Source organism: Copadichromis virginalis, linkage group LG14 (genome assembly GCF_057382275.1).
Source record: "Copadichromis virginalis isolate Kocher_CV1m ecotype Utaka linkage group LG14, C_Virginalis_male_GT1.1, whole genome shotgun sequence".
Lineage (NCBI taxonomy): Eukaryota > Metazoa > Chordata > Actinopteri > Cichliformes > Cichlidae > Copadichromis > Copadichromis virginalis.
In genome coordinates, this window is record NC_140631.1 from 29484275 (window position 1) to 29498410 (window position 14136).

The 14136-nt window shown below is 36.1% G+C and overlaps 1 protein-coding gene across 1 annotated transcript in view; it reads right to left on the minus strand.

Moving 5' to 3' along the window:
- Positions 1–14136, minus strand: part of plch1 (phospholipase C, eta 1) — a 55007-nt gene that overhangs the window by 8274 nt on the left and 32597 nt on the right. Inside the window, exons 10-16 of the mRNA XM_085430324.1 lie at positions 11253–11360; positions 9331–9489; positions 8545–8607; positions 4774–4868; positions 3147–3244; positions 2872–3051; positions 60–167 (exon numbers count right to left, since the gene is read on the minus strand). Coding sequence (XP_085286450.1) covers positions 60–167; positions 2872–3051; positions 3147–3244; positions 4774–4868; positions 8545–8607; positions 9331–9489; positions 11253–11360 — 811 coding nt within the window. The remainder of the gene's footprint in view (positions 1–59; positions 168–2871; positions 3052–3146; positions 3245–4773; positions 4869–8544; positions 8608–9330; positions 9490–11252; positions 11361–14136) is intronic.

Genomic DNA, 14136 nt, shown 5'->3' on the forward strand with positions numbered 1-14136 from the left:
AAATAATCTTTTATAAATGCTGACCTATTTGTGAGTTTGCAGTGAGTTTGTTGCTGTACCTTTACACATTGGAGGAGGCTTGAGGACATATCCAATACCTCCATTCACCATAAACTTGGCTCTGTTCAGCTGCATCATCCTCCCCTCTGTCTGATAGTTGAGTGCAACTAAAAGAAATAATAATAATAATAATAGTTATTATTATTATTATTATTATTAATCTAATAAACATATCATGTTAATTGATTTTCATCTTTAACATTTTTTTATTATTATTTAATGCTCCAGTGGGTTCTTAGTTAGTTAGTTAGTTAGTTAGTTTATTCTTGATCATTATCTGTAATATGAATTCTTGGTTTCAGTGGGGATTAATTTTGTGTAGGCTTTTTTATGTTTGGCCTTCCCTTCTGTGTCACTGTCACTGTTTTTTTTTTTTTTTTTTTTGGGGGGGGGGGGGGGGGGGGTTATTTCTTGCTTTATTTTGGTAGCCTTGGTCTTGTGCAGTGTTGGTCAAGTTACTTGAAAAAGTAATCAGCAACTAATTACTGATTACTTCCCCGAAAAAGTAATCCTGTTACTTTACTGATTACTTATTTTCAAAAGTAATTAATTACTTAGTTACTTAGTTACTTTTTACAAGCACAATTTACAACCTGAATAGGTGATAAAGCGATAGATCTTTCAGCCCAATTCTACTTTTTCTGCATAATCCATCATACAAAATGTAATCGAATGGAAAAGTCTCTTTTTTTTAACTTGTTTTATCAGTTTTAATCTTTTAACTTTATGCATCAAGCAAAAATAAAATTATATGCACCATTCTCTGACTTGAATAAATTAGTTTAACATTTAAACCTATTTTCTGCACATTCCAGCACATAAAATAAAATATTTTTTGTGTTTACACCCAGTCTTTCAACTAGATGCAAGTAAAACACAGCAGAAAATAAATAAAGTCAAAGACTAGCGGTCCTTTTGCTCTATTTTCACCTGTAAAGCAGGAGTGGGGTAGGCGGAGGTTTACCCTGGTGCAGGTGTGCGCAGCAGTCAGTGGAAGAATCCGCGAGTGAATTTCCCATTGCATCGTTGCACACTCGGTGCTTGTTTAGGGGGTTTTTTTACTGTAAAAAGAAGTTTTCTTCCCACGCACAACGGACACTAATGTTTTTGTCACTTTTTATGGAATCAAACTCAAAATAAGGTCAGTACTTCCACGCTTTAAACGCTGCACGCTCATACTCTCTCCTGCACTCGATATATTATCCATTGTTGATCTGCACACAGCTGTTGTCACAAACGGCGCACTCTCTTACGTCACTGTCATGAGACATTCTGGCTAAAAAATCACAGTTTTAGTAACGCAGTAACGCAGCGTTCCTATGGGAAAGTAACGGTAATCGAATTACCGTTTTTGCAATAGTAATCCCTTACTTTACTCGTTACTTGAAAAAAGTAATCAGATTACAGTAACGCGTTATTTGTAACGTGTTACTGCCCATCTCTGGTCTTGTGTGCCTAGTATTTAGTTTTACATTCCCTCTCTTGCTATCATGGATATGTTTCAGTCACCCTCCTGTGTCCAACCTCGCTTGATTACCTCATGTGTGTATTGAAGCCTCAGTTTGCCTTAGGTCTTTGACATGTCTGTTTGTCCTGTTTATCCGCCTGAGTAGTTTCCCTGGTTGGATTTTGGGATTCTGTTTTCATATGCCATTTGCTCTGTTGGCTTCCCCTAATGAATGTTGCCTTTTGCTCACTAACCCGATCTGCAAGTCTGCATTTTTAAGTCCACATTATGCACTAATAATGTCAAAACATGAATCCAGATAAACTGCAATAATTTCCCAGTACAGTAAGTCTAGCCTTATATTTAGTTATATTTAGTACAAAAATAACACATCAAATATATATATCGATCTACATATAGATAGAAAGATATCTATCTATCTATCTATCTATCTATCTATCTATCTATCTATCTATCTATATATATATGACTTCAAAGGTTGATGAAGATGTTTCAAAGATGTATGGCCAGGGTCACAAATGACTGACTACGCTGTTTAATCTAAAATAAAATAAAATAAAATATAATAAATAAATAAATAATAAACTGTTTTGAGTTGCTATTTCAACTCAAAACAGTTGAAATAGCAACATAACAACACATAAAGAGAGTGTTCCAGAGATGGTGAGTGTTTCAAAAGCAAAGATGGGGTTCTGAAAGCCTGCATAGACAAATAGTTTAACAGTTTAAGAAAAACACCTTTAAAAAAGCGAAATTGCAGAGTATATTGGAATTCTGTCTTCTATGGTAGTATATGATACTATAGAAATTTAAAATAATTACAGGAACAGTTCTTTAGATGGAACTGTTTTTGTTTTGCTTAAAAGAAATTAACTGTTTTAGATCAAGAAAGATTCCTATCTCTTCACAAATAACTACATTTCAAATTATATCAAGCGAAGGCCACCGATAAGCTGATTTGTATGTGTTCATGCATTTTTTAAGCAGTGTTAATGTATGACAGATAAATAGACTATTTCTTGCTTTCCTTCTTTACTTGAGTACTCGAAGCACTCTATACAACATGTATGATTCACCCATGTGTCCTTTTTGTCTATACTTTTTCTTCCTAAGTGCTTTTATCTAACATTCACACTCCAATGCATGCATCAGAGAGCAACTTGGTCTTGCCCAATGTCTTGCCCAAGGATACTTAGGTTCTAGATTAAAACAGCCAAGAATCAACAAAACACCCTTCCAGTCAGTATGTTGAACTAGGAGTATGGCATTTTTTAAACAGCTGTGTTTTCTAAAGCTCTCAGAGTTTTCTAGAACCTAATAAGATCTCTAATTTGTCATCTTACCCAACTGACAACCCACATTCCAGTAGAACTGAGGGTTGAAATTGGAAGAGTCGATGCGATATGCCGAGGGATAAATTCGAGACAGCTGCCTCTGGTTAAAAGCCAGAAACTCTTCTGTTCTGTGATTCACCAGAGACTGTGCTCTGGTCTCACTGAAAGACAGAACGTCACCTGCAGTACCTGAAGAAAAACGAGGAGTTGTTATAAGAAGTTGCCCTTAATATGAAGCTTGCATTTTGCTTGTGTGTGCATATGTCATAGCTCTGGTGTTTCACCTTCATTAAGACACTCCTGTGAGGCAACAGAGTTGGTGAACACCACAAGATTTGACAGATCTCTGCTCAGTTTCATCGTCTTCCTCTTTCTTAAACACCTGAAACAGTCAGATGAACGATTTTAAAAAGAGGACAGAGATGACAAAGTGAGATCATCGAGGCAGATGGAATAAAAAGGATAGTTAAGACTTGAACATTCATCCATCCATTAAAGTATTTATATGAGAAAAGCATTGCAGGATAGAAGATTGTCCACTGGAGGCAACTTGGAAACCACAGGAAAAGAGCATCAAATGCAAAAAACTTAATAGGGACCAGAGGATATGCAGTGCAGAAGACTCACTCAGATTCCCACATACAAACAACTACACTGTCATGCACCCGCAGTCTTAAAAAAAAGTCAGCCACTCAGACACATGCTTGCGGGAATCTGTATTGTGACAGTTCCCTGGGACATGCCTATATGAATATGCAACAGAGACTGGAAGAACAAAGAGAGACAAAGGTCTTAGTTGCAGACAGCCGCTGAACAAGGAAAACAAAGCTGGATTTCCACATTTTTTTTTGCCAGTGTTGACTCAAATAGAAATGGGGGGGAAACAAGACCAACATGGACATAAAACTGAAAAAGAAGTGGACTATATTCAAACTGAGGATGAAAATGGAAATACTACAATTTACTTTGGTATGATTCCTTTCAGATTCTAAATAAAATACAGACCAAATTAGTGGCAACAATAACACTGAATTATGTCATTTTAACACCCCTTCCTCTGTTATTTTTAGTACATAATGAGTTGAGAGGATAGATGGGGGACTGCAGAAATGAAAGTAAAACATTAGAATCCTGCATCATTTATTTCTCAATAATGATATAGCAGTAATAATTACCACTTATTACTGCAGATGAAAACAAGAATTGTAAGACCACTCATTAGTGACAGGTAACATGGTGTGAAAAATATGCAAAATATTGATATGATATAAGTGAAGGCAAAAAACCTAGCAATACTGGAATTAGAGAAAGGTCAGGAAAAGTATTTTGAATATTTTGAGTTTTACTTCTGACAAATAATGTGGCATCAACAATTTTGCCAAATAAATGATCAAAGTTTATAATTATGGTTTTGAATAAAATATACATCTTTGACTACAAGTTAATAAGCATATGAGCTGTGGGATGGTTTATTATTATTATTATTATTATTATTATTATTATTATTATTATTATTATTATTATGTGATGCATTCTGTTATGGCGCCAGTTTCATGCATCCTAGACCTTTGGTATTATTGGGCTTTTGTAGGAAGTCAGTAAAATGCAGGCTCAACATTACAGATAAATTTGAGAAAAGTGGAAAAGGGTGACTGTTAAATACAGTCACCCAAAAAATCTTTGATGCTGGTGGTAGCTCCAGATTTGACTCCTTAAACTTTCTACATAATCTTTTCTCCACAAAAACAAAGTCTTCTCCAGCAAACATACAATATTTGTTTGGAGAAGCTTCAGTGTTTGCATGGCACTACCAGTGACCTGGATTGTTTCATGCTCCCAGCAGTCAGCAAGTATCCAACCTCTCAGCTGTCAGAGATTGTCAGTATTGTGATGAAGTGGTTCAAAGGTCACCTGTTGAACTGTCCTCCAGCCTCCCTCCCAGACCTCTCCTGACCATCTTCTTCCTTGTCCATGCTTTGGCATGTCAGCCTGGATTTGGAGTGCCTCTGGATAGTGAAGAGACAGAGATATGTAAACAAACACACAATTACACTACTGTAAAGGTTTGCCCTCTAAATAAAAAGTATAAACAAAAACATATCTAATATCCATAAAGCCACCTACATTCTCACAGCACACGTTCTTTATGCCTACGAGTTGTCACTAGTGTTTTTTCAGCAAGTCCGTTTCACTGTGGCTGTTGCAGTATGTTTGAGTGTGTGATTGTGCATGCCAGTGGATGTGTCATACATAGCATACTCAATCACTGCGAGACTTTTTTTGAATAAATTGTTTTCTGTTTTCTTAGTTTTGATGTGCGTTTAGCTAGTCTGTTCTAAGAGTAATTACAGGGTTAAGGCTGCCTACCAGCAGATTACTTGCACCCATGTGTGAACAGATATATACACACACGTGGGAGGGTGCACAAAATGCAAAGAGGGAGGCATAAAAGAATGAAGAGTAGATGTGTGTGGGCAGTAGAGGAAAATGAGGAAGGTAAAAGGAAGCGAATGGCTAGAGAGAGAGAAATTCAAAGAGAGAAATAACCAAACTGAGGAATGTGGAAATGTTTAGGGAATCTTTTCAAAAACCACCACCCTCTTAAAACTGACACAAACTTGCGTTAAATGCATGGTAAATTGAAATCATGCTGAAGAACTGAGAAGCATTGTAATCAGTTTCACTAGATTTTTTTTACAGTCGGCCACACTCTATAGGAGAAATTTACCATAAAGAAAATTAAAATTTGTATATGCATATTAGTATGCTTTATATCTACAATTATAATTCAAAGGTATGTGACAAAGAAAAAACTAACATAGTGGCATAGACCATCACAAAAACATGGATTCTATGAGTTTCCTAAGCTACCGTTAGCTGGAAGTACCGTTTTTTTCCAAAGCATACTTGTTGATTTAATGTTTCGATGATGGTGGTAAAAAGCACTGTTCAAGGAGATGACGAGTTTAAAGGCCGTAACTTAGATTCACATAATTTCCATACTCATTAAAATATTCAATGACCTCTTGTGCTCAATGGATGAGACTACTCTCATCAAGATGGAAATCTTTAATCGAAGGATAAAGGTGATTACTCATAAAAACATATGTAGTCTAACATAACAGCTTTGAGGTAAGCACTACCTTCAAGAAGGCTTTAAAGTTGTGTGGCTTTTTTTCCAAACTATTTTAAAGAAGTGTTCATAAACAATTATGTTCATTTTCAGGGTTGTTCCTAAAATGCATTGCAATATTGTAATTATTTGATGAGCTGGTATAAATTTAGTGTTAAGGTTGTGTAACACTAGCTCTTGCTTAGAAGAAGAGCTGGTCTTTTTCTTATATACAGTGAATACAACGCAGCACTAACACAGTCAGGCTTGGCGTAGCACAGAGAATATAAGAAGATCCACACAGTCGGTGACCCAGTGTTTTATATTTTGTATTATTATATAGTCTTTGATTTCATTGCTACTTAGGTTCTAGTCTCTTGGTTACTGTTCTGTGCTCCGTGTTCCATGTTCCCTGTGTCTCCTCAGTATCAAGTCTGTGTCTTTTGGATTCCTGGTTCTTAGGTTTAGTTCTGTATCTATGTTTAGATCTGTCTTCCCTGTCAACCATGTCCCCTTGTGAAGTCTGCACTGTCCTCAACTGTCCTGTGTTTCCTGTTTTATTTTGATAGTCCTTGTCCTGTGTCCTTGTCTTTTTATATCTATTTAGTCCCAGCTGTGTTTCCCTCCCGTTTCCTATTCCCTCGTTACTCCCGCATGTATTTAAGCCCTGTGTTTTCCTTTGCCGTTTGGCATGTCATACTTCCTCACGTACTGTGAGTCTCTCCATGTTTTTAGTTGCCCTGTGTTTTGTTCTTAGTTTTATTCTCAGGGTTTTGGTTTGTTTTTCTGTAAATTTATGTTATGAAGGATGTTCCTCTAGCAAGAAGAAAAGCTGTCGTTCTAAGTTTATTTTCCGTGCACAAGTGTCTGCATTTGGGTCCATTTCCTGACTGCTCCAGCCATACATGACAGTTACAATATCTACAGTAAAATCTGACTAGTTAACATTCTATATCTAGTTTGTTTCGTGCAAAAAATGCATTCAGAGGCTTTCATATTTCTGCTCACGTGCACTTTTTTAGATTTGTGCATGAGAATCATTTGGTGTGAATCTTATAACAGTCACATTAGCACCCAAGTGAGTCACTTAAACCCTAAATCTCAAGAGATGCATATAAAAGACATTAGCCAGTACAGCACAATACAACTGATAAGTGGGTGGGAAAAAAGAAAAAAAAAGTACAGTAAGTAACACCTAGAAATAAATAAGTAAAAAAGTGTGGTGACAAAATGAGGTGAAGGGTATCACCAGCCAACCATGAGTAGAATAAAATGAATAGGAAACCCCGATGCACAACACCCACTACATTAAAATGACTGTCAGGAAACTGAAGCTATAATACTGTTACCAACATAATGATATTCTGTTGCTAACTGGTTTTGCCTAATAAGCATATATTGGTTTCCATATTATGGGTAATATTACGGTGGTGCAAATATTGTTGGTACAAGATAATACCTATTTAATAATATGAAATTATTTTGGTAATCAAGTGATAATAACTTGCTATTTTCATCTTATTACCTTCTTGTTTCCACCCTATTAACCACCATTATTATTGCACAGTTGTTATTTTTTTAAAAAAATGCTACGACTTCCAATTATTTCCATTGAGAATATAAGTAAATGCATTTTTTGAATTTTATATTTTTCAAGGAAGTTAGAGTAGATGCCATTTATTTACATTTCTAAATATTGTCACTAGTGTTTTGATGGAAAAACAATTGCAAAAAAAAGCTATTCTTAAAAGCAGCCAATTTTAGCTTTACAATTTTGTTTTCTTTATATTTGTGTCAGTCAAAACATTGTCTGAACGTGTTAATAATAGTCATTATTATGGATCGTATAAGAGCATGTTGTGTTATTATGCATGCTGTTAAAAAAGTGCAAACCATCAGTGACAGGGAAAGACAATAACATGAAAATAAGATGATCAAGCACACTGGAAGTGTAATCAGTCACCCAAGAACACCTTTCATTTTACTCATTGAAAGACAACTCCAATATTTCTATTTGTGATACAGATTGTTTAATGTATATATTAAGTGCATAGATACAAAAAAAAGTCAAGAAATTAAGACAGGATCTAACTGAAAACAAGCAAGAAGGTTTCAAGTAATGCAAAAGAACATGTCTATTTGGACATGATAATTTGAGGGTTCAAAAACACAGTATAAATACAACAAACTGCAGCTCTGCTGTTGAGCTGATGGAGCATGTTAAATCACCACCCTGGGTGAATTCAGTCAGGCTGGCTGTTCTGACAAGAGACTCATTGATTTCAGCCGTTTAGTGCAGGCTTGCACATTTTTCCTTCATGCACAAAGACAGCATTGATTTCTTGGGGCAAGTTTGGTCTGCCATTCAAATAAAACAAAATCTCATCCTGCTGAATATTAGTTTCCCCTCCCAAAAAAGATCATTCGAAAGTGGTTTAATATTCTAAGAAGTAAAATAACTGATTACAACCTAACCTGAAGCTGAACAAAGATGAATTACATTTTGGGACCCCAGATAAACAGAATAAGAAACAAGCACATAAAGCCACCTCCTTTTCTATGCTTCTTACCTTCTGTTTGAGTGTCGTGATGAACGATCTGCTTTGGGATTTCTTCAGAACCCCTCTGGAGCTCTAAAATATATATTTAAAAAAAAAATGCATTCAGAGGCTTTCATATTTCTGTTCACGTGCACTTTTTTAGATTTGTGCATGAGAATCATTTGGTGTGAATCTTATAACAGTCACATTAGCACCCAAGTGAGTCACTTAAACCCTAAATCTCAAGAGATGCATATAAAAGGCATTAGCCAGTACAGCACAATACAACTGATAAGTGGGTGGGAAAAAAGAAAAAAAAAGTACAGTAAGTAACACCTAGAAATAAATAAGTAAAAATGTGTGGTGACAAAATGAGATGAAGGGTATCACCAGCCAACCATGAGTAGAATAAAATGAATAGGAAACCCCGATGCACAACACCCACTACATTAAAATGACTGTCAGGAAACTGAAGCTTCTAAAAATAGCACGAGAGGCAAGCAGGGAAATTAAATATTAAGTAACACTGCAGACATTTAGTTTCTCATCACTTTCAGTCTGTTTTGACAGCCTTTGGATGAATTTGGATTACGTGGGTGGAAACATAAGATCCTTCAGACAGATGTGTGTGTCTCTGTGTTTTCATGTATTTGGTTAGTGTGTTTGGTGCAGTAACTAGTCTGCCTCTTTATTTTCTCCATCCCCCTCCATGACTAATCCCATGGCCTAGTTGTATCCCCTTGATTTCTTCTCTTCATCTGTTAACAAGTATAACTCTCCTCCATACTCATCCCCACACATCGCCTTGAACTTTACCTGCCGCAGATTCTTCTGAAGACCCTGGTGTGTGGCTCGGAGCAAAGCTCTGATGCTGAAGCTGTCAGTGTCTTCCTTGTCTCCGATCCGAGACTCCTTTAAAAGAGAGTCCAGTTTCTTTCTGATGTGAGACTCCACCACCTGGTGGTGACTATTGCCCTAGGTGAAAGAAGAGACAAAAGGAAAACGCTTTCAGTGTGGTGTAGAGTAATGCCTTTTTGAAGCAGGAGCACACCTTATCGCTAATGCAAAGCACCTGAAATTGCAACACCAAACTGCTATAAATCAAACCTGTATACAGAGTGCCATATATTTGCAAGAAATAGAAGTAGAAGATGATAACTGCATATAATCACATATAATCTTGTGTATATCTGAGGAGTATCGATTTCCTTTCCACAGGTCAGAAGTGTATAAGCGATAATGATAATGAATAAACATCTCCATCTTGTATAAAACTGTACACCTGCTGAATGAATGGCTGAATGTGAATGAGTAATTTTCTCAGTGAATTATATCTGGAGCTCAGTATGTGCATCATTCCATTCAAAATGACAATAAAAATAAATATTTACAAACAGTCTGAGTAATCAAGACCATGCAAGTCACCTTTTTACAAATCCGATGCATCATTACTGTACAAAACTTACACCACACTATTATTGTAATGTTCAGCTGTGACTGCTGTGAAAGCAAACTGGTTTTATGAGCTCAATACAAAACCTCCCATCAGTGGAAACCTGCCATCTCCCGTTTTAAATTGGCAATGATCATCTGAAGTGGCATCTGCAGCCTCGTGCCTCTCAGCTAAATGTGGAATAATGATGCCATATTTGGTTACACAACTATACCATCTGGAAGAGTCTTGTCCTCTTTTAAGCATTGTAAGGAGGACCATGGCACTATTGTATCACAATATGATGATGATTAAGAATAGCTATGAAAATAGCTCAGGGAAAACTAAAGAGCAGTTATCATAAGCTGGCATTAATGGCATTCTTGGACATATTTTCTAGCAGGCTGAGTACTAAGTGCATTTAAAGTATTTTTTTTTCTGTTTACTTTTGACTTGAATCTACGCCTGCTTGATTAAGCACCGGTTATTCCAAAACATTACAACAATGACGATCATTAAAACTTTGCAAGCAAAAATTATTGAAGTCATTACCTCTAGAACAACAATACCATTTAGATCTCATTATCTAACCTCTGTTTATGGTGCCTGTACGTGGCGGTTGGGATTAATTCACTGCAAACTGTTTGTTTTTTGTTTGCTTGCCTGTTTGCTTTTTGACAGGCTGTTGTTTTTGTTATTATTTTTTGTTATTCATTTTGAATTAAGATAAATAATTTATCAACATCATGTTTTGACATAATTTAAGTTCATCGCTAATTAATCAATGTTACTTGACCTGGTTATTTGATTTTCATGGTACAAACAAGTGTGGCTTAGAAACTTATCTGGAGACATTTCCTACACGCAGCTCAGTAATAATATGGTAACAGTGTGATAACAACGTAGAAATGAGACTGCAATAACATGGAAATGACAAGTTAATTACCAAAGTAAAATTCAACTGAAATCCAAGTAATATCTTGTATCGACAGTGGTTTTACCTGAGTAATATTACATTATTTAATTTTTCTTATTAATGTGGAACTGAAATATGCAGTTTGCATCATATTATAACAGTCTCATAATCATATTATCATCATATTATAATACTGTTACCAACATAATGATGTATATATTAAGTGCATAGATACAAAAAAAGTCAAGAAATTATGACAGGATCTAACTGAAAACAAGCAAGAAGGTTTCAAGTAATGCAAAAAAACTTGTCTATTTGGACATGATAATTTGAGGGTTCATGCTTCGGTGTGTGCACATCATCATTCATAGATTTATTCCTCTCTCTTACATTACTGCTCTTGAGCTTGAAGTCGTCCTCAATTTCATCAGCGCTGTCATCATCGGACACCTCCCCTTCTTCAGCATCCGCAGACAGATAGGCAGGCAGGCGTTTTCCCTGCATGGGAAAAAAAACACAGACCAAGACATGAGAGGATAGACATTTGACCCATGCATATGTCTTAAATGCATCGCTCATCCCTTTTATACACATGAACACCCACTCTGCTTGGACTTCTAAGATAGTCCAAGAATAACACAGCACAATTCAATATCTCTGACTCCAGAATATATACAGGCAGATAATGAGCATCCTCCTAATTTTTGAAGATGCTTTACTAGATTCAGCAGGAAAAAATTAAAGGATATAAGCACAGAAAACAACAAAAGACACACATATGTGCAATCACATACATTCTAAACAGTCATCTGCAGAGTCTCTGAGAAGCTTTCCGAGCACTCCTTTCAGCACACAGTGGAAGCCCATTAGTAAGCCACTCTGGAGGTGTGAGTGGGAGTTAAAATTTTCTAAGCGTCTTCTTCTACTATCAATGGCATACTCTATGCTTACTGCAGTACATCACCGCCCTCACTTCAGCAAGTAATACATCCCCTTTCCTTCTATCTATCTGTGACTGTCAAAAATCTTTACGCCAGTTTTCTTCATTGTCTTGTGACTGTCTGGCCTCTTCTGCTCTTGCTCCTCTGGTTTATTGAGAAAGGTGAAAGCCTCTCAAACAGAGGGACAAAAAAGATGGGGGAGCAAAGGGCCTTTATAGAAAATCAATAATGCTCTTTAACTTTGCAGACATCTGACCATATAAGACAGATCCAGGTTTTCTTTTCACAGAGAACAATGCAGACCTTCTTCAACATTACAGATAAGCTGCACTATATCTCATTCTTATATATATTTAAAAAAATCCAACAAATGGTGAAAGCTTTTGTTGTACTCTCTCTTGGGGTCTCTGGGCAACTCCTACTGCACTGGTGGATAAGGATCTTGGGTCTCAGGTCTTTTTAGATCAACCACAATTTTTAGATCATTTTTGCTGGACACTTTTCCTGCATCTTGGGAGAGGCTATTGCTCTAAACAGATAAGCTTGTGAGGATAGACATGGTAATGTTCTTAGATAAACTTGCAAGTGCAACATCCATTGTGAGGTCACTCTAAATTGTTGCTTTTATCTATATGATTACATCGACTGAAGAATATATCTGATTGCTGTGGAAGTACACCAGTTTAGTAATACACAAAAGATTTTGTGTGTTCAAAAAAATTTGGTAAGTATATTTTGTTATTGCTTGTTCACATTGAGGTGTACTGTGAACAAGCTTAAAAGAAACTTCAAAACAATCATGTTTAAATGACATAATACAAAATTATCATGAAGCATACTATGGTAAGAAGCCTACTTTGGCTGCTGTTAAGATGCAAACTACAACAGTCACATGCCAAATTAAAAACTATTAAAATTACCCTAAAGGAAACATTTGTGTACACTAACCAGGCACTCTTTTATGTACATCTGTCAACTTCAAATATCTCACCAGCCAATAGTAATGCATGGATAGATTTAAGTATATGCACATGGCATTTGCACATCTGCTAAAGCTAAAACCAAGCATTGCAATGTGGAAGAAAGGTGCACTTTGACCTGCTGGTTGGTGCAAAATGGGCTGGTCTGGAATTTCCAATAAAATTATTTCTAGAGTTTACAGAGTATGGTCTGAAACACAGAAAATATGCAGTTTTCTGGTTTAAAAAAAAAGCCTTGTGGATGTCTTAAGTCAGATGGACTGACCAGACTGATATGAGTGGAAAAGAAGTCACCAGTAACTCATATAACAACTTTTTTGGATGAATGCATGATATGTCAAACTTGAAACAGATGGGCTACAGCAGCAGAAAATCACACCAGATGACACTCCTGTCAGCTGAGAACAGGAAACATTACACAGGCTCACCTAACTGGACTAAAAAAATAATAATAATAATATAGTCCGACAGGTCTAGATTTCTCTTGGAGTATTCACATGGCAGGATCAGAAATGTAAATCGGTGTAAATATCATAAAAGCATGGATTAATGCTGCATTGTATCAATGGTTCAGGCTGCTGGTGATAGAATGGTGTGAGGAACATTTTCTTGGCACACTTTGGGCCCCTAAGTACCAACACCCAGCCTACCCGACTATTGTTGGTGGCCATGTCCATCCCTTTATGACCCCAGTTTACTATCTGCTGACAGGCTGCTTACAGCAGGACAAAGTGCAATGTCACAAGCCTCAGATAACTTAATTTTAAGTTCATGAAAAAATTTATTAAAAATTAAAAATTTTATATTATGATCTGTCATTTGAGGAAAATTGCAATATATTGAGTTTCTTGAATAAGTACAAGAAACTGGGCTTTCTTTGTTTTCAATTTGCTAAATACAAATAAATAAAGAAGGATGATAAACTTTGATATTTCAAAGATTTGTTGTGATGTTGTATGTGGTAGGTTGTATTATAAAATATTTTTCAATTCAACATTGCTAGTTACAATTAGTTGTCATGGTTATTTTAAAAAATATTCACACATCCAAGCACAAAAAAAATAAAGTGCAAGGCAAAATTGTACCAACATCTCAGAAAAAGCATAAAGACGGCACAAGGTTGGGCTGCAATTAAATAATTTATTCTCTTCAAAAGTTTTAAGGCTATATTTTGATCCAGCACCCTGAAGAAGATTTGATCCTCTGAATCAATTTTGCCTCGAAAACTAAAATAATTTAATCATTAAACTGGAGCTCAGCAGTTCTGCAGACTTTTGTGTTTGCAGATAACAAAACTTAAAGCCTCACTCATCATATACTAGCGTCTCGTTCTTCTCTCTTTCTTGCCTATGA